Below are 27330 nucleotides of genomic sequence, written 5' to 3'. Positions count from 1 at the left end.
CAAAGTAAAAGAAAATAATTCAAGTTGTTCCTTGTATATGTCACACAGTAAAAGCGTGAAATCAGCAAATGTATACACTTGTGTTTTATAGTCAATGTATGGATTTACTGAATTTTATGTTTCAAATTTTCATCTTTTATAAGCAACATCATTTTCACACAGTGATACACAGGTTGGGTTGCGTGGTTTTCGTGGGGGGAGCAGGGTGCGGGGGTCGCAGTCCCTCACTCCTCCATTTACTGAATTGTGGGTATACATTTACTGACTTGCGCGCTTTTACTATAACATGTACATAATGCGAGCATTGATTGATTTCACTAGAAACAAAGATAAAATTGATCGATTCCATGGTAGTTGTTTACAACGTGCATTTGTATGCGCGCGCGTGACAAGTAATGTCCTTTTATTGCAAACACATTTAAAGATTTCACTAGACTAACCATTAATGGATATACGTACATGTTACATTTTTGTGTTGCAAGTTCAAGTGACGCGATAACTCTGTTTTATTCTCCGTGCGTCTGTTTTAATTATCTTTTCTGTATCATTTACTATCGCAACAAGCTACATTGCGAATCAGCTTCGCATATAGGCTGCGTTCGCTTTGGACGCTTTCGCGCTGAAAGCATGATGCATCTTTTTTCAACATGTAATGAGCAATAAAGATAAACTGACGCTTTCAGCACGAAAGCGCCCAAAGCGAACGCAGCGATAGAAGCACGTTATGATCAATGGCGAATGGCGAACATTCTTTATTACACGCTAATACACACAAATCCCGCGCTTTCGTTCGATTCTCATTGTTAAAACGATTTGTTATTAATCGAATCAAATCAATATATTTGTTCCGACAAATATATTGATTCCGACGTTTAAACTTGTCGGCGAAATGATGCCGCCATCAACAGTAGATGCAAGGTGCAAACAGTTGTTCGGGCTCGGCCCGCGACCGTCTGAATCTCTGTGCGAGCATTTTGCACGTAAAATTATATTCACTTTCCGTATTCTCTGCGTCGTGGGCCTTAACAAGGTTTACAATAAGACATGCTAAAGTTCTCGCTGTCGATGATGCGGTATTGATAATTCTTGTAGGTGGTGAAGTCTGCGTCGCGCATCTGGAAAACGTGATCCATGATCTTCTTGATCACCGGCGCCAAGCTCGGTACATTCGCAGCGGCTGCCATCTCGTCGTAGTAAGCCCATTGTCTGTCCTTGAGCTTGTTGATGTGCCTCAGCTAATGGAGAAGAAAGAAAAAAATTATTACAACTCGACGTAATCTCTCGTGATGAATTTATACATTATCGCATCATGTACGTATATCATCATTTTCTGAAAGTTTTTCTGAATCGTCATTCCGCTAATCTATCACCGCGCCCCTCAAACTGCGATCTTTCTTCTCAGCTACGACTTCACAGAGATTAATCCATAAATCTCATACCGGAATGCCTTGATCCAGCAGAGATTTCTTCTCGCGTTCGACGTCCTCGCGCATCTGTTGCGGCGACGGTAACTTGACGCGGTTCTCGAGGATGGCGAGGATGTACTGCGCCTGAATATGAAAACACGGGAACGGTATCACGAGCGCGGGCAGGCCCATGAAGAACAGATTCGTGTAATCTATGTGCACCAGATGTTTGTAAATAGGCTCCACGTGGTCGTCATCTGTACGTATCTCAACTTTAGTTGACATAAAGGGATACGTGAACTTGTAACCTAAACAAAATCGTTATCCGTAAAAGTCTAGTCTCTCAAAGTTGAAACACACTGATATTCTCGAATTTATTTACCGGTGCAGAATATAAAATCGTCCACTTCCGCCGTGGAGCCGTCGCGGAAAGTGAACATGTTCCCCCGGACAGACTCAACACCGGGCCTTTGTTCGACGTTGCTCGACATCTTCGAGTCGAACTGTTCCGGCAGATTATGACTCAGATATACCTGGAATCGCGCCGAAGAAAACGAAAGATTAATGAAAAGATCATGTCGAATCGTTGACATTACGATCATTCCGTATCACTTTTACGCGAGACGTCGCAGAAACGTCTCATGCGACATGCTTCGGATGCTGATTTATCGTAGGAAGATGAATGCATGACTTTATATTTGCCAAAGATGTGATAATTCATAGTACAGGGATTTGTGCACCAGCGTACTTTAGCGGCATATTGCGAGACTTCCAAGGCGATATCGATGCCGGACCAGGACGCGCCGAGTATGCAAACCCTCTTGCCGGCGTAGGTCTCCGGCACTCTGTACTGGTGGCTGTGAACGCGTCTACCGCGGAAGCTTTCGATACCTGGAATATGCGGAACACGACCGACACTATAATGACCGTTGCACAGCACCACGGCGTCGAAGGTCTTTGTGGTCTCTACTTTGGTCTCCAGTGATTGGTATGTCACCGTCCACAACGTCCGACCGTTCCTCGTAGTTTCTGGCTCTACGCGCTTCACCAGAGTATTCAACTGAAAAGCAGAACACGACTCTTAAAAAAAGTAATGAAGAACCGTATTAATAATCTTAATTTTAATTAATAGGAAATAAATTTAATTTTATTATATCTTTGCGCGATCTTGTTCAGAGATAACCAAGATAAATGTCAAAAACTCACTTTAATATAGGGATGGAGGTTGAAATGCTTCGCATAGGCCATGAGGTATTCCCTTATAACTCTGTGATGGGTGAAAGATGGGCCTTCCGAATCTTGAAAAGGAAAGTCAGGTATTGCCATTATTTCCTTCGGTATGTTCGTCCTGTAAGAAAAAAACAACGCTCATTCTCTCTCTCTCTCTCTCTCTCTCTCTCTCTCTCTCTCTCTCTCTCTCTCTTTCAGATAATTCCCATATTGAGGTGATCACGCGCGCGATTTTTATTAATTTTTACCCGTCGCGGAGTTCAGAAGATACGACGACCCGTAACCCGAGAATAGCGATAAACAAAGTTGGTAGTTGTTGGCAACTTGGACCGGAATAAAAGCTTTGGTGCCGACTTCTACTCGATAGATATAGACATAGCTGGGAAGATTATTTTTTCATCTTGCGACAAAGTGGCAAAAAGAGCTTTTTCAGAAATACTCCTCATTGCAGCCTTTTTGTTTTTATTTTTTGCTCTAGTCATCCAACACGGTATTTTTTCAAGTTGAATTCGAGTCGACTGCCAAAGACTCACGGGGAAAAAGTTATAACTTGGCAGCGATGTTGCTCCAGAATTTAAAACCACGTTAATAAGAGCGGTACAGATAGAATATATAAAAAAGATTACGTTGTCTGAATGCAAATAGGGAATCAGATCTAATGTTTGCTTCGATCGATTTCGTACAAAAGTGCTGATACATCTTCGTAAGAATCCTTGACTCTTTCACCGTGTTGCTCGATGGCTTCCGATCCACACACACATTGCGGATTGCCTCATACTCAATTTATCGTCGGCGTAGTGTTGAGTTATTCTCTGTGTCTCCTTTCCGGAACTGGCCGTTCAAGAAATATATCTTCTCATTAATATGTCGCAAAGTGTATCGCGTGTCGAGTAAAGTTTATCGCATTAGAGTTAATGCATTAGAGAGGCGTTTCTTGCGTGTGCGGGGACATTGTATTTTTTACCCGCGATCGCGGATGGACGAAAGGATCTTATATTGCCCTGTAGTTAGACACCGGAAAGAAAAAGAACCTGGGCTTTGTTCTCATCGAAATATATATAGACTAGCGAAGTCGTAAATACGTAAAGTCTGAAGTCTGAAGTACGAATGTGTAGCCAAAGCTATGCATGGGTTGAAAGTTGAAAGCTCCGGTCCACCTCGCGACGTGCAAAAACGCATTTTGTTTACCTACATCTTGATAATGAATCTTGGTCTATATTTTAATACATTATTATACACATCTACACATACAAGGCATTATAATCATCTTTTCCGGAACAAGGTCAAACAAGTGCATTTAAAATAAACTAAAAATAAGAAAAAAAAATAATTTTTTATTTCATACTTGAATGAAATATATTTATTGCATACTAAAATCTCTTTTACTTTGAAAACACTTGTTATTGTTCATCTTTATCTAATTTCCAAACAAATCTACATCAGCCGTAAGTAAAATCAAAATAATAACTAAAACTCATATTTATATACAAATACCTTTTTTTTTTTATTTTTCTCAAGGGTTCTCAAGAGTACACAAAATTTGCTTGTGAAACATTATAGAACACTCTGCATATGTTACAATCGTATTATTGCACGTAATCTGTATTTTTAAGGAATATGAATACGTAACAAAGAATGATGCAATAATGTAGTGATACAACTCGTTTGGGGTAAACGAGACGTCGGTCGCAAAGTTGCAAAGCATTACCCCCTTGGCTACGCGCGTCACTTGAGCACGTTTGTTTTTCCGTAATAACTATGCAATGACAATGTGGTTACGCTCTCTGATTATCTACGCATATGTATATCTGACTTTTTATCCTTCCTGACTGAGTCGCGCACGTTTAAACAGGTTCAAAGATCCGTCAGTAAATCTCTTATTAATTAAAGAGAGAAAGACACAATTCATTCACGATCATCACTCACTATATGTAATTCTATAACGTATGTATTTGCAAAATATAATTTATGTCAAAAGTGCAAAAACATGCGAGTGCAGATTTATTAAGGTTTTCAATTTAAATGATGGAACGTATTTAATTAGAGTTGTATCCTTTTAACGTTAAGCAATAAAATTATAATCTGTTTACATCGCGCGTATGAAAAATCTTGTTCATCAGCTCTCTTTTCGTTAGAGAAGTGTTGATCGCAATGTTTCTTCAGCTAGGGTCAACGATCTCACCTAAGATTCTTGTACATGCTGCTGTGTATCAAAAGCCCGTGCTTGTCAAGATCCGTTTCATCGGTATAGACCCATGTACCACCGATCTGATCAGTTTGCTCGAACAACATGAGACTGTAGATATCTAACTTGGCCACCACGTGACGAGCTACTACCAAACCAGACACTCCACCACCCACAATGGCGATTCTTGTTTTACTACTCGGCATGATTTTTCAATAAAAAAAGCCTAAGAAAGTTATATATTAGCACCACTCTGAATTTCAATTTAGAATAAAAGATGTTCGGATATATAAATACAAATGAATATATATGTATATACCTCACGTAGGACGTAGGATACTTGTTTCTTTTTCCTCTTTTAAAAATAGAGTAACGTGTTGGAATATTTCTCAATCTATCGGCGTACACGTCAGTATTTAATTTCTCCGATATCACACCACCACAGCTACAACTCTTTCACTCGTCGACTGTTTTAATCGTAAAGATGATGATCCGTCAATAGAATGGGTCCACGATTAAAAATATAACGTTTGTACAAGAAACAAAGAAGACAGCGACAAATAACGCTTATTGTTGGCGCAATAAATGAACCAAAGGCAAACTCGATCTCCCAAACTGGTTCCGCTGAAAGGCTGACGTAAGACTGAGCAACGAAATCTCAAGTCCACTCTCGTTAGCCGGCCGTTACATACTAACGTTCACATATGGAAAATGTTTTCTTTACCCGGGTTTACGGCCCCTATCCCCTTCTTCTGATGAAATCGCTGTACGGGCTTACAATCAGCATCCGTAAGGGGGAGAAAGAGGGAGGGAGGAATGGAGAGAGAGGGAGAGAGAGTGTCTGCGATTAAACTCTCATTAACAAAAGCATAATTTCGAGCGAGAAGTTTCGGGGTCATCGCGGTTCGCCTCGCGGTTCGCGGATTAATGTAGCAAGTAGAAGATTTAAACATCTCCATAATCAATATAATCATATTTATAAACATAATATTTCAGAGCTCACGGTAAAGCAGAATCCGAAAGACGCAAATCTAGGAACTCTTGGTCGTCATCGTCGTTGGAAAAAAATGTCAATTTAACATTAAACAGAGAAGTTATGTCGTCAAGTACACGTACGTGCTACACAACGTGAGTTGGAATGTTAATGAAATTTTCTGACGAAATGATTCGTTAAAACTGCTTAATGATCAACTTCGCGATCTTATTCGTATTCCGTGCTCGATCGTGCAACCCGCTCGCGGAAAAAGAAAAAAAAGCGACGTATCGATATAGGCTGGCGTCTCAAATGCGGCGTGTAAGAAATTACGTGTTACGTTTCGTCAGGCCGGTTTGCGACAGAGAAAATTTACAGTGAAACGAATCGTTTTTTTTTCTCCCGATCGTAAGATTACCATAATTATCTTCTGACTGGTCTCTGGAAACTGCCGATTGATCGCGGCGCGGCGTAGGACTGAAGAGAGAACGCGAGCTGGAGAACGGCCGCTCACGATTTCGCTTAAAATAAATTCTTCGAATTAAATCGATCTACGTCTTCAATGAATTAAATATTACTCGTGTACGTGATCGACTTGCCCGCTCTTTTCACGCGTACTTACTTTTTCCGGTTCCTCGCGGTTTTTCAAGCAGTAGAGAAAGTGGAGCGCGTTGTTGCATCACGCAAACGGATATCGTGTACATACATATATACATATGTATATGTACAAATTGCGATGACGTTGAGAGGTTGAACGCCTTGGGAAGTATTACGAATGACGTAAATTTCGTAACGCTGTATCCGAGATTAAAAATCCGTGACTATCCACGTCTAAGATTTATTCAGCGTAACGGCGACGTACGTCTCATTGGTAATATGAATTAAAATTAACGAGATGAGAACCGTCGCGCATTTATCAATGCAACACGAGTTCCCGCGTCTATATTCTTGCGTACTTTAATCTTAATATCACATTCATATTAATGCCGCTATTTTTTAAGAGAGATAACCGTTTCTCCTTAAAATGCATACTTGGCGAATTCTGATACTTTGGATACTCGCGCTTATTTCAATCGCAATAGGATAAGATGTTGCATGTACCGATGGTGCTCTTTCTGATCTCAGGGTCGGGGCCAGTCAGTGTAATAGAGCATATTAAAAAAAAGAAGAGAAACATCACACAACAGATGTAAAATATGACTGTTGTAAAGTTTACGCGGCGATCGAGCGTGACATGCGTGATTTAAAACGTGCTGCAAATTTGGTGCGAGCTTAATGTGACGTTACTTTTTCTTTTAATAAATACACTTGACTCGCGCGGGACACAAAATACGATTCCTACGTCAAACGAATCCTCGTAAAAAAAGGCCATGTAATTGCAATACAAGATTTCTGCGGCGTTATCATGGGACGTGATATTAATAAATGGTGATGCGCGTGCCAGGAGGGATGAAATGCGTTTCAGTCTCATCACCTGGAAACACCTATTTTTCGGCTTTAACTGTACATTTTCTGAAATCAATCGAACGTGTATCTGATATACGTCTGAAAATCTCGGGGCGAGAAATCCCTCGTCTCTCCAGCCACGTCGGTGAGACACGCCACTTGGAGTGCGTAAATAATTTCGTTATACGTTCCCAAGCGTCGGGGATTCTTCATTAAAATTTCTAAAACGCAGCACTTGTACGCGTTAATATCTTATGCGTCTTTTGCAAATTTTATTTTCCCCTCAACAAGGCATGGCTTGATATTTCTAAACTCATTCTACGGTCTCTCAGACCGACGGAACACAAAATCAACGTTTTTTTTCCGGTTTTCCGAAAATGTAGCTTAAAAATATCAGAAATAAAGATTAATTTTATTTACTATTTTTTTTATTTTTTCGTTAAAAGACATTCTCAACTTGACAAGAAATCAAAGTTTATACCAAAAACAAACTAAAAGTATTATATTTTTATTATATAGAAATCGTTGTCTCACCGTGAGTCCATGTGTCATAGAACATGGGGTGAGTTCAAGAAGATTAAAATACTCTTAATGCAGACCAAAAATTATGTGATGTTGTAAACGACGTAGCAAGAGAGCGAGAGCTCATGGCATATTTTAACACAAATTATTAATACGGTCGTCCAGCATTGATGTTGATTCATCATTTAGACGTACGATTCTACGATCAAGTGTACCAGTCTAGAGTCAAAATATATCAACTCAATGTATAATGTGAGATTTACGTGCTCAATCAATAGCACAGCAACGAGAATAATGTGCAGAAATAAGCTGCATTAATTATAATTTTTTCATTGAGATACGTTCGAAACGAGAATAGATTACTGAAATGTCGTAATGCAATCAATATGATAAACCTCTTTTTTTAATATTAATCTCGCTTTTTTTTTCATTCTGAATGCACGCGTAGTACTTTACGGAAAGATTGAAAAGAAGAAGCTAAGCAGATATGGATATTGGAAGGGAGATAGCGGGTTATTTATCAAGTTCTTTGACTATAAATACACAGTCAAAGTCAGTTCAGTGATGGTTACGCAGAGGAATCTTCCGCTATGAAGAAAATAATTTTCGGCTGTTACGTAGCTAACGCTTCGTTAGAGCCAACATCTTATCTGTTTGCTTCCATTCGTTGCAACGCGTATTAGTGAAAGTTTACGAAATTTATGACGTTTCAGCCGAGTCTTATTACTTTGTATTACGTCTGTAACGCCAGGCAATCTTTTTGCAATTAAACAAAGATTTATAAAATTTATCATTCATGAAGGAATACGCATGTATGTCATATTAATTTATTAAATTGAAAAAGATCAAGAGACACGGTAGTGTCTCGCGTCAAATACACGCGGAGCGATATGTATAAACGAGACTACGTAATATACCGATTATTGAATAAAAATTCGCGTTACCATATTTTCGTTGAAGAAGACTTTAGATGGATCATAAAAACCTAGCTTAAATAAGAAAAGATATAGGACACGTTGTAAATTAGATTCGTCACATTATCCCGCTATCAAAAGGGGTGAATAACCACGTGGCATTTTCACCTTATTATCTGCGCGATTTGTTTTTCCGACGGTGTCCCAGATGATGAAATCCGTATGAGATCAGAGCAAGCTGAAGATAATTCGTTACAAGCCATTATCAAGCGCAGATGATTATGGTGCACGCGTTCTTCCATAGCGCGTGCGTCGTTATCACTTTTGTGAAGCAATTAGAGAAGATTATCTCCGAGCGAGAAGACGATTGAAATTCCAGTTGAAACAGGAAACGGAGACGCGAGGAAATAATGCAGGCTTTATTTATCGATGAAATTGAATGGACGATTAATTTTCTACGATTCACGTATCAAACTCTTTCCACGAGAACACAGATGTAACTTTTTCTCCACTGTTATCTCAGTGAGAATTAATAATATTACGCTACGTACGTATATGAATCGCTTAGAAAGAGGTATCGAACCTGAAAACGCATCATTTTCTTTTTTCGCTGAAGAGATTCACCTAGGATAGCTCCAAAGCCCATTGGACAAAGCTTTTTAAAAATTTAAAGGGATGCTCGCAGAATCTCTGCCGTATATAGCTCCTAGAAAAATATTTAATTTTATAATAAAAATTTCCGTGATCTTAAAATGTATTTCTTATCCTATTATCATACTTTTAACGTTGAACGATAAATCTGTATTTATTATAATATGGACAAATATATACAAATTTATAGTTAAACATCAGCTGTGTAGCAATCGGAAGAGTAAAGAGTTTGCGAATTTGATACGCAATACAGTTAGACTAACGCACCAAGTATTGTGCAGTATAGACGAGTGATATCTATTACACACGAAATTGTGCTCATCATGCAATTGGCATTCATCTATTTGACAACTTACAAAGTTGTTTTCAAGGCGGAATCAGACTTTAACTTGCGACTGCTGGACCTCTTGGATGGTTTTATCAACGGCGAAGCGTAAAGAATTGTGCTCGGAGAGATACAATGTTATTCTGGCAACTAAACAAGATAAGGGCGCATCTCACGTACGGCCTTAACAAAAGGTTTTAAAACGCACGTAAATTGCGTTTGAAATCAAATAGATAAGTAGACGTTATATGAGAAGGAAAGTAAAATAACTCATCCCTATTACCACAAAAAAATAAAATTAATATTGTAGTTAATATTGTAGTTAAATTAATATTGAGTGACGGACGTTGTGATTCTCACTGCGGGTCACGCATTGACAATGAAAACAGATTTAATTATCTATTATATGCAGTATGCAGCTCAATGCACAACAAATTAACCCGTCCCGACACGTACCATCAAAATTATCTATCCCCGTCGCCCGTCGCGGTATTAATAATCTAGGTAAATATTGATTGTGTGGTAGCTGTCATAAATTTTCAGCACGCACGCGAGCTGGTTACATCTAACGCCAAGGGAAATGCCACTGTTGCGCGCACGATTCGTGACACAGGTAGAAATTTTGTTTACATCTACGATGACCTTACAAATGCGTGGTAATAATGTTTTGTCAGAGATCTGCAGCCAGATATCTCGCGCCAGAAATATATTACATAAAACTTTATGTTATACATGTGATGAGACGAGATTAAATATTACATACATATGTGCATATACGTAAGCGTTTTTCTTTTCAAATATTGATATAATGGTTGATAACACAACGAACGTCTCGAAATAATAAAATCAAAAATTCGGATCTGCTTAATAGCTTAGCTATTACTCAAGTAGTAGAGTGATATTAAAAGACGATATAATGACACGACATTTTCATCTATTAGACTGTCACTACGTAGTCGTCACTCTTTATTGTCATTTTGCTACTTGGGTAATAAATGAAATAGATGGAATATATGACTTGTATATCCGTATGATCCGTGTGTGTGACAAAAACAGACGAAACATTTCGTATTATGACATTCGACAATATTTGAAGAAACGTCAAGCGTCAAAGAAATAAACGAATGTCAATAGTGGCAAATTATTGCGATTTCGTTATCTTTTAATTATCCGAAATTAATGTTATCGCGTCGAATACTAGATCAATCAAGTTTCCGATAATAATCATTGCAAATAGTTTTTCACGTGTTTAAGATACCGGCGCGAATATATCGTTAACGTAACAAAATCGTCGTCGCGGGGATACAATGAGGGGGTTTGAAGGCTTTTATGAACAGAGGCGTGTCACTTGTCGTGACTTCTGCGAGAGTAGAGGATCGTACACAGATTCCTGCGGTCCACACAATTCGCTCGAAGAACAGTCATGCAGTGTTTGACGCGACACTAACTGATTAACATACGCTCGGATGCACGAAATATATCGGGATATATTGTACGAGAGGCCAGAGGAAGAATCTGTATCCGCCATAGGATGACGTCGTATTATTGAGCGAGATACAAATTTATTTAAATATTTGCTAGTAACTGATCCAACACGTGGAATCCGTATTTCCTTAATATCGTCCAACAATAAGATATCGACTAAGATCGTGTAAAAACATATCAAAAGTGATGTATATATTGACAAGTGATGTATATTGATATCATCTCCTAAACGTCAAGGATTAGTTAAAGAAATAAAAATAAGAAATGGATAAGAGTAAGTATAAGGAAAGTTTGAATTCTGCTCAAGTCTCGATCGACTTGAGAGAATTAATGATTGAATCATTTCATCATCGCGACGAATTAGTAAAAGCTTTTTTAGTTTTATTCAGTCATCGCATTTCGTCGCATAGTAATACGTCATCTCGATTATACAGAAAACGTGTATCAGAAAACGTATAACCCGCGCGTGTCTACCAATTTAACATCGTTGATTGCAACGCTGAAGGCATCAAAGAAGATGATAAATCCAATGAAAAGACCATGGAAACGATAACGACGACGGATGAAGCATCGACGCCTTCTTTGTTACAACCTGCCGGAAATGAGAAGCTAGCTTCAGAATATGAACAATTTATGAAGATGGTATGCACTACAACCGACGTGACTGAAGAGTATTCTCCAAAGAAAAACCCTGTTAAATCTACTTCTCCACATAGTTATCATGAATTCGATATAGAATCTAATTTAGCTGAAGATGGCATAAACATGGAACGACCGTTGAACGACAAACCTGAAAGAAAAGATAAAGAAACTCGAGAAGAATCGACATCGATAAAGAGTACAGACGGTGAGGAATCGACTCTGTCGACAGACTGCCAAATACTACAAGTTAACGAAGATGTTATACAACGTGAACATACAAATAAAAATAATGAATCTGCTGAGGACTCCAAATCAATACCAAGTGATTCACTTGATGTTAGCGGCGCTGATTTTAATAAAAAATTACGCATTTGTGTCACGTCGCGATCAACGCATGAAACGTACAAATGCGCAAAACGTAATGATCAAAAGCGCGAAACGGATATTGTAACGTCGTATCCGCGACATTTACCGTATTAGAACGAGGTTTAAGCGGTCCGCTCATTCGGGGGGGCTTCGCCCCCCCCGACCCCCCCAATGGGGGGGCTGCGCCCCCCCATACCCCCCTTCGTGATTGTGCACATCGAGGTTTGGTTACTGGGGGGGCTATGCCCCCCCAGACCCCCCCTCGAGGCTGCATACATCCAGGCTGGATTACTGGGGGGGCTTTGCCCCCCCAGACCCCCCCTCGTGATTGTGCTAATCCAAGATAAATTGTAGGATGGATAGGTTTGTCTCCGCGTGACGTTGTTGCATATATTTTTTAAATTACGTTCGTTTTTACCGTTCTCTCCACGGCCCGGGGCGAACGCGTCATTAAAATTCGCGTCATCATGTTTGGTCCGCTGAACGTTGTGTGTGTATATATACATATAAGTCGTGAGTTTATAGAATACAATTTTTTAATTGAAACTATTTCAGGCACGGTAGTGTCGACGTTGATTCGCGTCGCAAAAAAATGCAACAAAAGTGAAACTCGTCTGTTGTATATTTCTATAAATTTTATATATATATATATATATATATATTTTACATGTCATATTTAATTATTTATTTATTTTTAAAAATGTTGTGTGTCGTGTGCCGTGTACCGTGTGCCATATATACATATATATATATTTATTTATCAATTTTTAAAAATGTTACATGTTGTGTGCCATGTGCCATGTGCCATATATACATATATATATATATTATTATTTATTAATTTTTAAAAATGTTACATGTTGTGTGCCATGTGCCATGTGCCATATATACATATATATATATATTTATTTATCAATTTTTAAAAATGATGTTGTGTGCCATGTGCCATGTGCCATATATACATATATATATATTTATTTATTAATTTTAAAAATGTTACATGTTGTGTGCCATGTGCCATGTGTCATATATACATATATATATATATTTATTTATCAATTTTTAAAAATGTTACATGTTGTGTGCCATGTGCCGTGTGCCATATATACATATATGTATATATGTATATATATATATATGGCACACGGCACACGACATATAACATTTTCAAAAATTAATAAATAAATATATATATATATATCTATATATGGCACATGGCACATGGCACACAACATGTAACATTTTTAAAAATTGATAAATAAATATATATATATATGTACATATATGGCACATGGCACATGGCACACAACATGTAACATTTTTAAAATTGATAAATAAATATATATATATGTATATATAGCACATGGCACATGGCACACAACATATAACATTTTTAAAAATAATAACTATATATATATACATACATATATATATATATGTACATATATGGCACATGGCACATGGCACACAACATGTAACATTTTTAAAAATTGATAAATAAATATATATATATATGTATATATGGCACATGGCACATGGCACATAACATGTAACATTTTAAAAAATTGATAAATAAATATATATATATATGTATATATGGCACATGGCACATGGCACACAACATGTAACATTTTTAAAAATTGATAAATAAATATATATATATGTATATATGGCACATGGCACATGGCACACAACATGTAACATTTTTAAAAATTGATAAATAAATATATATATATATATATGGCACATGGCACATGGCACACATGTAACATTTTTAAAAATTGATAAATAAATATATATATATGTATATATGGCACACGGTACACGGCACACGACACACAACATTTTTAAAAATAAATAAATAATTAAATATGACATGTAAAATATATATATATATATATATATATAAAATTTATAGAAATATACAACAGACGAGTTTCACTTTTGTTGCATTTTTTTGCGACGCGAATCAACGTCGACACTACCGTGCCTGAAATAGTTTCAATTAAAAAATTGTATTCTATAAACTCACGACTTATATGTATATATACACACACAACGTTCAGCGGACCAAACATGATGACGCGAATTTTAATGACGCGTTCGCCCCGGGCCGTGGAGAGAACGGTAAAAACGAACGTAATTTAAAAAATATATGCAACAACGTCACGCGGAGACAAACCTATCCATCCTACAATTTATCTTGGATTAGCACAATAACGAGGGGGGGTCTGGGGGGGCAAAGCCCCCCCAGTAATCCAGCCTGGATGTATGCAGCCTCGAGGGGGGGTCTGGGGGGGCAAAGCCCCCCCAGTAACCCATCCTCGATTTGTATAGTCACGAAGGGGGGTATGGGGGGGCGCAGCCCCCCCATTGGGGGGGTCGGGGGGGGCGAAGCCCCCCCGAATGAGCGGACCGCTTAAACCTCGTTCTAATACGGTAACGGTCGCGGATACGACGTTACAATGTCCGTTTCGCGCTTTTGATCGTTACGTTTACGTCATATATACATATATACCAAACACGTTTCACTTTTGTTGCAACGCTTCCCAGATTGACTTTGCTCGTTCGATCGAGAATTGCTTTAAAAGAAAAAAAATAATATAAATATTTATAATATAATTAATTATCAATTTTCTTAGACCGGTAACACTGTTCAACAAAAAATGAGAGAACGCGTACCTTCGGTCTTGTGCATTTTTTTTTTGGTTAAACAGTGTAATAAAAAACTATAAGTATATCTTTATCACACTGCATTCGATTCGACCTGCATGACGCGCATGCATTCGATTGGAAAGACAAGCACGTCTCCTCGAGATGTCATACTTTTGTTTTTCAGAAAAGGAGTTGATCACTTGCCGAGATGTCTTATGGCTCTTAGTCCTTTGCGGCTTCGCCATCAATTACATGCTGCGATTAAACTTGAACCTCACCATCGTCGCGATGGTGATACCATATCCGAAACCCGCGGCGGTCGCGCAGTGCACGGAGGAGAACAATACAACTGTTGACGTTTGGATCAACGAAACGTCTCGGGATGACAATATTTCTTTTCCGCGTACCACGTCATCCTTCACAAATGTTACGGTATCCTGAAAATAATCTCTTTAAAAGCTATTCTCCTTCGCGAACAAAATTCACGAGATATGCTTTTCGCATACGATGTTAATTTTCTTCGCTTCTTCTTCGACATTTTCTTACCTCGTAAATTTTATTTAGCATGAAGATGATGAAGATCGATTCGCCTGGAACGAGTACGAGCAAGGACTGACATTGGGTGCCTACTACTGGTTGCACTGGGTGTCGCAGCTGCCTGGTGGTCTTCTGGCTAGGCGATATGGCACGAAACTCGTGTTCGGCCTGGCAAATCTCTTAACGGCTCTCTTAGGATTCCTCGTACCCTACGTGACGCATTTGTACATGTTGATAACTCTTCGTGTGCTACAAGGATTCATCGCGGTAAGCTTCTTGCAAAATGTTCTTGCGAAACGTAGGACCTCTTTAGAAGCTCCAATTTTTTTCTCAAGTTTGCTCGTACATCTAGAGATCGTACTAATGTTTTCTTTTTTCTCATCTTCGCTTCAGGGTGTTATATGGCCATCGATGCACGACATGACGGCCAAGTGGATCCCGCAGACTGAAAGAAGCAGATTCGTCAGCGCTTATCTTGGTAAGGCGCGTTGATCGCTGCGATTGCAAAATCGAGATACCATAAACTTTTGATCTTCATTAGGACCATCGAATATCATCTGATATAATTTTCAGGTAGTTCCGTGGGAGCCGCGATTACTTACCCCCTGTGTGCAGCCGTTACTAATTCCTTCGGTTGGGGTGCATCCTTCCACGTGACATCTTTGCTAGGCATAATTTGGTTAGTGTCCTTAGAGAACGAAAGCTCACAATTAAGTTCGGATACGCGCGCCGTCCAGTTCCTCGCGGGAGAGAGAATTAATTTATCGTCGCTAATTATCGCAGGTACTGCTTCTGGCACTTCCTCGTGTACGATTCGCCGCAGCAGCACCCGCGAATCTCCAAAGAGGAGAAAAATTACATCCTCGACAATATCAGCGGATCCGTGGAGAGCGAGGAAAAGGCTCCAATACCCTGGAGATCGATAATTCTGTCGGGGCCGGTATGGGTTACCATCGTCGCACATTGGGGCATAGCTTGGGGTCTCTTCACCCTCATGACCCAGGCGCCGACTTACTTCAATTTTATTCACGGATGGAATATTAATGCCGTAAGTTTCGCGTACCATTTTATTACAGACATCTGCCTCGTCACGCAGGATTCGTATGTTATTTCGTCCTGTGTTGGTCGTACGCCAATAAAATTTCACGTACTTTTCTAGACCGGAATACTGGCGGGAGCGCCGCACCTGCTCAGAATGATCTTCTCGTATTTCTTCTCGATGATGAGCGACTGGCTACTCCGCACGAGGCGAATGAGCTTGACGAACGTCAGGAAACTGGCCACCTTCGTTTGCACCGGCGTACAAGGGATCCTCATCGTGGGTCTCGGATTCAGCGGGTGTCATCCGTTGCTCGCGGTTATCTTCATGATGGCCGGTACGGCGGTCAACGGCGCTGTTTCCGCCTCCACTTTGGCGATCTTCGTCGACCTGAGTCCTACGTACGCCAGCGTCCTTCTTGGATTCGCCGGCATGATCATCGTATGGGCCGGATTCATCTCGCCAGCCATCGTTGGCGTACTTACGAATAATAATGTGAGTCTAATCTCCTTCTTTCACGATAACGTTACGTTTACAATGGATTTTTTTCTCACACAGCAAACAGTGGGACAATGGCGCTTGGTCTTCCTTATCGCCGCTGCTAATTCGATAGCGAGCGGCATTTTGTATATGATGTTTGGCACTTCAAAAGAGCAACCGTGGAATCAGTATACCAAATTAAATACGAAGGAACGAGAGATGCAGATGCAGGAGCTGGTCCCAGCGGTTGTGAAACGTGACACGGACGCCGAGAATGCTGCCGACACTGAAAAATCGAATTTTATTAAAGAAAGATAAAAGTACGTCTTAATTCTTTGATCACCGTGTGCTTATAGCAACTTGTTGCTAATCGATTCTTTAGGACGAAATGCCATAGTAGCCTCTAAACGATCTATTGAAGGGCATTATTTAACAAAGAGGATATTAACGATTGATTGTATATTTGATAATGCACTCGCATACAACTTGATCTTGGAACATTTCATCACAAGGAAACAAAGGAATGAAGAAATGACATTACAGTGTAAATAAATGCTCAACTATTTGCAATGCGTTAAGATACGTATTATGATTTAGATGCATCTCCGATCGCCATACACGCACGCTCTATAAATCAAATTATAAATCAAATTCACATATATCTACGTTCTTATAATAATAACGCATTATACTCCGTCTTCGCAATATGTAACGTGCGGTGCACAAGTTCCAGTAACAGAATCGACGAGCGCCGAATCGATCGTTCTCCTATGGGGGTATGGCCGTATGGCCATCATTAATGTCCATCTGTCTTACACGAAAGACGTACTGGAATTATCACAGCTCCCTTTCTGCTGTGAAGCAGATTAAATACCGCGCCTTATCCTACTTCCCATGGACACAACACCGTGCAGCTACCATTTAGATATATTTATCGTTCGGATTTTCGAATCATCGCCTATAAATGAAAATGCCCCGTGGTCCGAGTTTTATCGAAATGTTCACATTTTCGCAAACCACTGTAGAGACGAAGAAAGTACAACGTGTAGACATTTTACACGTTAAATAGTATTATCGTTATGCATATTGAGATTTTTGCACCTTATAATTATAATTAAATCATGTGAATTGAATAAAGTATTTTTCTTCACGTCACTGTAATAGACATTTCTCAAATATCTGTATTAATACACCTAGGTTCAGTCAGCCCAAGTTCAATCAAGATTTTATTTTCAGACTTCGATAATAAAGCTTTGCATTTATCGGAAGACTGATTTACGCACGGACAGATGCAAACTACACCGGAAGCCACAGTAATGTGACGCTCTTTAATATTTTAAATAATAGATAATAAATAATTTAATACGTACTTAAGTATAGCAACGTAAAATGCACATTTTTTTTAATATGAAAATATATCAAAATAAAAACTCTAAAAATTTGAAACATTGATCCTTCTTAGAAAAAAAAATGCCAAGATATCAACGCTTCAATATACTGTATTTTTAATATATCCAGCTCTCCTTGTATTTTCAAAGTTTCTAGACACTTAAAAGCTGCTTTAAATACTCAAAATTTCAAGATAATAATAATATAAGTAATTTAAAAGATCATCAAATAATAACTTATGCTATTCATCAAGTAGACATTCAAGTTGACATTGACATACAACGACTTCTCCCTATAAGATACAAACTAAATAATGACGTGAAAGAACTCGTATATTATATTAGCTATCTATGACATATAATCTAATAAGTAGCAAATATAAATACAGGTAGAAAACACAGTTATGCGACTAGTATTGAAAACGCGTAAAACTAACGCAAAAACGAATGCGCACGTGGAAGCTCGAAGCTCCTAAGTTTAAAACTGATATGAGGAATTTTACGTATAACTAATATTAGGCCTAAAATAGGAATCTGTCGTCATAAAAGATAAATCAATCTAAAATTCTATTATATAAATCCGCGCGCGCATACCCCGATTTAAATATATATTATATTTTATATTTATATATTTTATATATATATATTTTATATATATATATATATATATATATATATATTCATATATCTGTATGTGTACATGTAGTCGTTCTCTATATTTAATAGAATTTTAAATATGTGCGTCTACGCAACAAGTGGCTTTTGTCGTTTGTGTTGATTTTAAGTCTTCCTATCATTTAATGTTGATTAAGGAAGTTGTAAGAAGAGTCAGAAATGTTAAGAATTGCATAAAATTTAAAACATAAGCTCTTTTATAAATAATTCTTTTATAATAGAGAATTATTTATAAAAGAGCTTATATGTTTTAAATTTTATGCAATTCTTAACATTTTCGAATCTCCTTAATGTCTTTGCTACACACGTATAAATAAAATAATTTTTCAAAATAGATTTCATACGTGTATCGATAGTCTCTTGAAATTTGCGTGCACGGCATATGAGCTACAAACGAAATAAACGATTTGCACTAACAGATTTAAACTCATAGAGAATAAAAGCAAAATAAATAAATATAAATATTTTTCTTATGTTCTATATAAGATATTTATAGCTAGAATTAATCGTATTTTTGTAGTTTTTATGTTACTCTTGAATTATGTTTTAATTTAAAGACCTCCTTCACCATTTACACTATACATATGTTATATATGTATAGTTACATCTTTTTCTCGTCTTTAGGTCCATATTTGAATTTGATATTTAGATTTCAAGTTTTTGTGCACTACCCTGTAAATGTAGAATCTCTTTATTATTGAAAGACGTGGTATACCAATGAAATTTTTCCAAGGGCACAGAAAATTTGTCTCGAAAATTTCTTGCGAGAATAGTATCCAGATTTTAAAAGGGCAGTGAATTTAACAATATGAACACGTTGGCACATTGTAATAGAAATCTTTGTTGCGTATCTCGCATGTAATCTAGAACTTGAGAAAAATGCATTTTGATCCTCGTAGATGTATACCGTGTGAATATAGAATGCATATATATCTGTTGAAAACGTCAATATATACTCTGGTAAACATTTAATAATTACTCCAGCAATATACTGTAACGACACGTTCATTTCGATTTGGTAAATACTGTCAAATGTACTTTCAGTTCCACAGTTACGTCTGTCATATACCTACCACTAGAACAGTTAATAATTATCCCAACTGGTATCTCGTTTGGACTTGGTGCAACGTCTACGCATCCTAATCATAGCAAGTACGAATGCAACAGTAGCGCTATTAGAACAAGTTAGAGACAGAGTCACTATTAAATTCATTACCTATCTAGAGAATGATCTTTTAAAGCGTCATTAGTCTTTGTTGCCTCTGATTGTTTGGTGTTCAAAGTCGAACATATACGCGCCCGCCGCGCGTATTCGTAACACATGTCCTAGTCACCCTAGTCACCCTACTTACCATACGTCAAACACAAATGTAAATTTATTTTCGCAAAGAAAAAATTGTCTGCAAAAATTGCAATGTATTATGCGACACGTATAGGAAATAATGATGGCACAATTTTCTTTTCGAGTTTTGACGTATAAAAAATTCAAGTAGAATTCAAATAAGAGATGACCAATAACAGTCAAATATTTGTTTTCAATATTCTCGAAAATACTAGACTGTCTTGATTTCGACGTTAATATTGAATAAAAACATCTTTTCAAAAAAATATTGTTAAGCGCGTGTAAAAATGGCACTAAAAAAGTTGTCAAAAATTTGAGCGCGGCGCGTTGATTATTCCATAAGATAAATTATTGTGCAACCTTCTATTTAACTTTAAGTATTAATTAAGGAACCTAACCAAAATTAGCCAGTTACTTAATTATTTCTGTGCACTTTGTGCAATATACGCTTATCCACCGTTTTGATTTTAGACCTCATCCTTTGTTCTACAAAAAAATTATGCGTCGTGCGTTGTACGCCATGTAAAATAACCAAGAAAACAGAAAAATTAGTAGAGTAGCAATTCTAGTCATTAGTCGGTGGATCCATAGCACAGATTATAGTTTTCATTACGCTGGCTGCCGCCAGCGCCGCATAAGGCTGCCATTCTTTGATACGGGTACCGTCTTTGTAATCGGCAATCCCGCGAATTACAACGAAATTCTCACGGCAATTGCCCAAGATACTCTCTACGACAGCATCCATTTCCGCGTCGAATGCGAGCGCGCCGAATCGGGTCGCAAACTTTTGTCTAAGTTGATCGTCTCGCGCGACTTGTCGGCCGGATGCTACTGGCGCCAGATGAATTCGGGAGCATCCATCAGTTCTGCAATAATAAAATATTAATGTATATTTATACATCAAAACGCACACGCGGTGAAATGTTGAATTAATTTTCACCCATTACCTCTTATTTATGGAGTCTTGAGGAGCGATTGGATGAGATACCTCGATGACATCCCTCTCTCCAATAGCCATGTACAGTTTATCAGATTCTGGTGGTGGAGCATTAAAATCATGTTCCGATTGATTGACCAGATTCTGTAGACCTTCTTTCATGTACGTCTGCCACGGCGAAAACGCTTCGTTTTCAGCCTACAGAAAAAGATGTACATTTTAGACGAGCACATAACACGGTTCATGTAAATGTCGATCGACGTACCTGTTTCTTGAGAGTCGCTGCAATTTCTTGAAGACCGAGATTCGGCGGGCAATACTCCTTGGTCTCAAAATGATAGTTCCCACTTTCGTTCATCTTGGCACTTTCGCAATAAACGTACGTATATTGCTTATTGAGCGGCGTCGGATGCGATATCACAACATCGCCCAATCGCACGTGTTTATTGTAATCTGTATAATGAGGGACACCACCACCAACTCCAACGAGAAAGACGAAATCCACCTTTTGGAATGTACCTTCAAATACAAGCAAAGACAAAAAAAATTGTAGCGATGTGTATATAATAAAAATAAAGAGAAATATATACATCATATAATATAAAATTAAGGTTCAAACAAGATAAAAATGCATACCTAACAATCTAGTAGTGGTATTGCCAGCTGCGGTCATTGCTTCCCTGGTGTGTCCCACAGTTGGCAATTTAGTGCACACAATCCGATGCGTACCGATATTGCCCAAAGTATATACATTTGATTCGCCTATAACAAACGGTATCTATTCGTTATCCGTGTCTTTATGTATTTTTAAGTTTACATCTCCTTTTCTTGTTCTTGATTTGCGTATGATACATGTGCATTGTGCAGCTATCGACAAAGTAGGACGGAACCTGTGTTATATGTGACGATAAAATAGATAACAATCCATTCCGCGTAGATGCATCTCTCAAATCTAGTAATAATACTAGACATAATAGAGAGAAGCAAGTTGTATCAAAAATTTATTTAAAAATGTGTATCTAGTGTCGTCGATAACGTACAGATAAAATACATTTGAATAAATGCCATTATTAAAAGTTGGATTATTTTAAAAACATTTCCAAAGACAGAACGAGCTTTGATAAGGAAAAAGAAATAAAATCTTCTCTGTCGCGCGCGGAAATAAATATTAAAACAATTAAAATTATTATAATATTACTCGTAGATAAAAATGATGAAATATAAACGTAATAAAAATGAAAAACTTGATATAATGTGATGTATGAAAACCAGATAAAATAAATGTAACACAAAATATGATCAAGCCCAACAAAAACATTACACATAACAAAAAACAAAGCTATACAAAACGTTCGCACGGCGAAACAAAAACTATTATATTCATTATAATAATTTTACTAACATGTATGTGTAATACACAAAATCATTTAAAACATAAACGAAACAATATGTTTCAAAATTGTAGCACCATTTTGCCCCGCATTGTTCTTCGGTCACAAGCACGTGGCAAGCTATGAAATGACATTAAAATGATAGAGTTGTTACAAACTACTTTACCAAAACGGCATATCACTCGCGGAATCCCGTCTGTCGTGTCTGTCGGTGTACTTGCGGTACCTAAAGTTTCATGCATGGTGAAATCCCCATTATCGTTTGAACATTTGCCGCTGAGTAGCGGGACAATATAAATCAACAGTTATATTTACATAACCAGAAATGGTTACATAACCAATCGGAAACCGATAACGTTAGCGAAAATTTATTGGGTATAATTTGATTAAAATGTTTTAAAAATTTAGTAACTCGTTCAAAAAAAATTATAGCTAGGAAGAAAAAGCAAAGGAGTCAATAGAACTATTCTTCTAATATTCCAAAAATAGTCAGTCACCATTATTTATATAATGAAAAAATTAAATAGAGAAAACGTAGTTTACTTTTCATAGCCGTACTTCAGTATATCGCAAATGTTACAATTTTAGACGTATCATTCTTAGATATAAAATGTATCTTAAACAGTAGTAAATAAGAAAAGATCTTACCAACAGTGGTGTAGCGAACGAAGGTTTCCTTGTTCTCGATCAACGAATCCACAGCAAGTTTTTCACAATATTGAGCTGTAATGATAGCTATGGTAGGTTGTTTCGCACTTGCCATCGTTGGCATCTGCTTCACCACCTAAGAATACATTTTGTAGCATTACGACATGTACCACAAGTTGTTAAAAATAAACTGAAAAATTATATCAAGTAATAACGTACTTGGACTTGGGTATCTTCATGGACAACACGTGTGAAAGCCCCATGATCCATTGATTTAACAAGCCCTTTCTCTTGAAGTTCTTTTAATTTAGACTCCACAGCTGATGGTTCCCATCCATGTTCCCTAAAAGCAAAATAAAATTGAAATATAATTTATTTCAATTATTTTCTTGATCTAAATTCCATTTAATACAACTACTTACTTCGCGATGTCAACCACGGTGACTGGATTCGGATAGGCAGACTCAATAAGTTCCAGAACTTTTTCTACTGTTAGCTCACGCACTTGACCCATAACGGTTTCGTCTGTAGATACTTCCAATAAAAAAAAAAAAAAAGGAACACTTGATTAATCGTGCAAACAAGTAGCGGGCATTGTAGTCAGACTTTTAAGCCGTACATATGTCTATTGTAATTTAAAAATGACAGTTAATAGCATCGAAACAAGAATACAGCACTCCATAACATATGCAAGTTAAATTTTCTGCCGTGTAGATGAGTATAAGATGAGTCTAAATTTGTGTATTAGGTAGCTTTAATCTGTCCAAGATAGAAACGTGTGAAGTTTTGGAAATAGTATAGTTGTAATAAGTGCACAGTTTAACTAGTCTTTGTTTCTATAGCTAGAGTCGAGCTAGAACCGTTAAGTGGAGAATACAGCTAAACAGCTAATGTATATGTGGGAGTAGAACTTGAACACATATACGTATATGAGAGTGACCATGAGTGAAGGTTCGTGCTCTACATGGATGCATTTCCTTACAGAACGAAGACTAAAGTAGCAATGTCATCGTACTATGTAGTATGGCTAAGTATGGTAACGAATAACCACGTGGGAAGGTAGAATTTAGGACAGATAAATAAGTGTGATTTTTATGTATATGTATATGATATAATATGTAACTAACATGTGCATATGGTTCTGATGCTATAAATTTCCATATTTAAAATTAATGCGGGCAAAACAACATTGCCGAAATTAAATTTCAATTAAATAAATCCATATCCCAAATAATAATTGATGTTTATTGTAATCTAAAATCTTGAATCGAATAGAGTTTATGTATGTTGGACTGTAAAATATTAAATGTGTTGTGTAATAGTTTTATCTATAATCATGCTGCGAAGGTAGATATATATTGTACACCATGTATAGGAAATACGATATCCAGGTCAAGTCAAGTGGTTAAACGGGCGATTTTTCACACTCTAATTAATGTATTATCTAATACGTGATCGTTCGGTTAAACAGATTGGAAAATCCTCTTTTACATAATCAAAGTGCATAATAATTTTTATAAACCCATAACAATCTCAAATTTAATAAAGAGAATAAAAATACATCTTCTTTTGTTTTCTTTTTTGCTGTACGGAACAACGTTAATATGAATCAATGCACGGCAGATCTGCAAATCTAATACTAGCCAAACAGGCCAAACTATGTTAAGTCAATGTTGTTATGGTTACCAGATTATTGTGCCAAGCGATAGAATGTATATATATATATATAGTATCTACTAGCTAAGTAAGAGAAACTCCTTTTCTTTTAATCTAGAATTATAAATTATACACAAAAGATTTAAACATCTTGTCCAGTACGTATTGTTATAAGATATATATTATGTGTGTCAATATATTATGTGTGTTTTATTTGGATTATTAGTCTGTGTATGAGAAAAGAAAGAGAATAAACATCAATGAAATGTGACAAAAATGCTGATTTTTTCATTCTCGAACCTGATCTCCACATAACTTTCTCAGAGGGAGGAAGTGTGAATAGTAAGTGACCAGTAGCTGTGAATAATAGAAATTAAGTATGAAATATAGATGTTGACGCTCAATACAATGTATGTGCGAGTATAGAATGTACATGGGAAAACTCTGATTTTAAACGTACATAATGGATATATGAGACACCGAGAGTTTTAGTTAAGTGTGCATTTCCCTTTGAGTTGAGCTACGACCGTGCACTTGAGACACGTCTAATCTCTTCCAATAAAGAACCATTAAGCCCACGCGACTTGTTCAAATAACCATTAACCCCCCTTCCCCCTTTCACTCTAATAGATTTTTTTTTTATTAAGCCAAAGTAGGTAGTATTTGAGAATGAGAATGCACGTAGGAAATATATAGACTAAATCTGCAATTTCTCTCAGATGCAAAAATCTCTGTAATATGTTGACAAGGAAAAAATGAAACAAACTACTTACATGGCCTGCTTGGAAGGGTGATCGGCTCTTCCACGTGCCTCAATTCCACTTCCAATTTTTTAATACTGGGATATTTATGTTGCATCAATTTCATTATCTTTTTAATAAATCCCACGTAATCTGCAGAGAATAACCGGCATTGTAATATTACACAGCAGACAAAAAAAATCAATCGTAAAAATAGTTGTATGATCAATATCAATCTTTCAATTTTAAAGATTGATCAGTATCAGTGATCTCGTAAATGGTCAAGTTTGCTATTTAAGCTTCTTTCTCAGATATATCATATAGAATTTCACTCTCTTACTGTCAACACGTTAAAATTAGATCTCGGCATGTTTATAAGAGAACAAAGAAACGTTTGCTTAGACCCTCCAGTTATATTAGATACATTTAATCGTCGATGGCGTCACCTCGAGGAAACTCCTGCGGTGTAACAAGCTCTCTGAAAAATTCTTGCGCGACGCTCGGCTGTTCCACCTCGGCGAGGGTATCGACGAACCAGAATTGAAGAGTCCTCTGTTCCTGCGTGTGCTTCCCTGTTTGCGCACTCACCAGGAACACTCTGAATTGCAGGCACAGTTGGGCAGGATGCACCTCGCCATTTGTCACTACAAAAATTGAATATTAAACATGCGGTCCATCCCAGTTGGATTTAATTAAATACTAAATATGGGTATTGTGTGTGTGTGTGTGTGTGTGTGGAAATCACGTGGGAGGCAAGAATATATCGTACCAGCCACAGCTTGCTTGTTGATGACAATTCCCTTGTGATCACCCCCAGCGACGTGGACGTTGTTCTCGTTCCCGTTCTCCGTCGGGGGTTCCAGTGCCTGTCTCTCGATTATCAACGTCGTCGAGTTTGCCGTCTTGCACTTTGGCGTCATGACGATGTGCTCTGCCCCGGGAAAAGTAAATGCGCGTCTACATCAAGTTCTTTATCTTCGTCCTTATCGCACGCGAGATAAAACCGCATTTCGTAATTTCGCCAAATTCTTCTCTCGCACATTTTTTTTTTTTTTCTCCCAAAGCAACAATTTAATTTAAGACATTCGGACAGGACAAGTGAACAAAACGACAACTGTTCGCAAAAAAATACGCGCTGCGTGGATCGGTCTCGAAATGAGAATCTTTCCCCGCCCGAATTTCTCTCTCTCTCTCCCCCATGAATTTTTCTCGTTTTGTCGCTTACCAGTCTTCTCGCCCATGTCTGCGACGTCGTTCCGTTCCGTTTGTCTTGACACACTGCTGTTTCCTCACGAAAGTGACAGGAAGGTGCGCCGAACTAGAACGCAGATCGAGATACGACTCATACGACGATAACACTCGCGTCACATCACCCGGTCGGATCGACGAGCGGCCGCTGACTGTCACCACTGTTGACACCACTGTCACCAGTGGCCGGTGGCGTCACCGATCGGCGCTGGCGTTGGCCGCTGGCGCCTGTGACGTCAGCGGCCGATGCATCATCCCCTTTTAACCCCTTCCTCTCTCGTTCCATTAATGACCCCTGGGACCCAACCAACCCTGCCGTTTACTCGAATTTTCATTCCGGGACGTCTGTAGGAGAAATTTACCGACTCGGAAAAAAACTGATCGGAAAAGACTTTAATCGATGATCAATGCGTAGCACAAAAGTCGCCGTTCTAATTATTCATCGATGC

At 37.8% G+C, this 27330-nt stretch overlaps 3 protein-coding genes across 11 annotated transcripts; 1 reads left to right on the top strand and 2 right to left on the bottom strand.

The window, feature by feature from the left end:
• Positions 1-734: 734 nt before the first annotated feature.
• On the bottom strand, positions 735-15217 carry LOC139818811 (uncharacterized). 3 transcript variants are annotated; one of them, XM_071787775.1, is made up of 7 exons: positions 5141-5792; positions 4819-5047; positions 2613-2754; positions 2155-2466; positions 1789-1939; positions 1440-1714; positions 735-1235 (listed from the first exon to the last, which is right to left on the bottom strand). In XM_071787775.1, the coding sequence occupies exons 2-7, from the start codon at positions 5025-5027 to the stop codon at positions 1023-1025; spliced, it is 1302 nt and encodes a 433-aa protein (XP_071643876.1). In that variant the 5' UTR covers positions 5028-5047; positions 5141-5792; the 3' UTR covers positions 735-1022. The 3 variants fall into 3 exon arrangements, with proteins under 3 accessions (XP_071643876.1, XP_071643878.1, XP_071643877.1); XM_071787777.1 differs by lacking the exons at positions 4819-5047; positions 5141-5792 and adding an exon at positions 15079-15217; XM_071787776.1 differs by lacking the exons at positions 4819-5047; positions 5141-5792 and adding an exon at positions 15005-15142.
• Napi-t (Na[+]-dependent inorganic phosphate cotransporter) lies at positions 10803-18011 on the top strand. Of its 4 annotated transcripts, none has more exons than XM_071787763.1 (8): positions 10803-11411; positions 14985-15232; positions 15365-15604; positions 15731-15815; positions 15911-16016; positions 16121-16385; positions 16497-16871; positions 16935-18011. In XM_071787763.1, exons 1-8 carry the CDS (start codon positions 11402-11404, stop codon positions 17172-17174), a joined length of 1569 nt encoding a protein of 522 aa, XP_071643864.1. In that variant the 5' UTR covers positions 10803-11401; the 3' UTR covers positions 17175-18011. The 4 variants fall into 4 exon arrangements, with proteins under 4 accessions (XP_071643864.1, XP_071643861.1, XP_071643860.1 ...); XM_071787760.1 differs by lacking the exon at positions 10803-11411 and adding an exon at positions 11418-11984; XM_071787759.1 differs by lacking the exon at positions 10803-11411 and adding an exon at positions 11418-12101.
• On the bottom strand, positions 17301-27056 carry LOC139818808 (uncharacterized). 4 transcript variants are annotated; one of them, XM_071787767.1, is made up of 13 exons: positions 26859-27056; positions 26403-26564; positions 26080-26277; positions 25667-25786; positions 25194-25250; positions 23660-23771; positions 23457-23580; positions 23238-23373; positions 22756-22815; positions 21835-21960; positions 21464-21717; positions 21209-21396; positions 17301-21127 (listed from the first exon to the last, which is right to left on the bottom strand). In XM_071787767.1, exons 1-13 carry the CDS (start codon positions 26872-26874, stop codon positions 20827-20829), a joined length of 1854 nt encoding a protein of 617 aa, XP_071643868.1. In that variant the 5' UTR covers positions 26875-27056; the 3' UTR covers positions 17301-20826. The 4 variants fall into 4 exon arrangements, with proteins under 4 accessions (XP_071643868.1, XP_071643870.1, XP_071643869.1 ...); XM_071787769.1 differs by lacking the exon at positions 22756-22815; XM_071787768.1 differs by lacking the exon at positions 25194-25250.
• Between the last annotated feature and the right edge of the window lie 274 nt (positions 27057-27330).

Source organism: Temnothorax longispinosus, chromosome 9 (genome assembly GCF_030848805.1).
Source record: "Temnothorax longispinosus isolate EJ_2023e chromosome 9, Tlon_JGU_v1, whole genome shotgun sequence".
Lineage (NCBI taxonomy): Eukaryota > Metazoa > Arthropoda > Insecta > Hymenoptera > Formicidae > Temnothorax > Temnothorax longispinosus.
The sequence above is the reverse complement of the archived record's forward strand: the minus strand, read 5'-3'. Positions and strand labels throughout refer to the sequence as shown.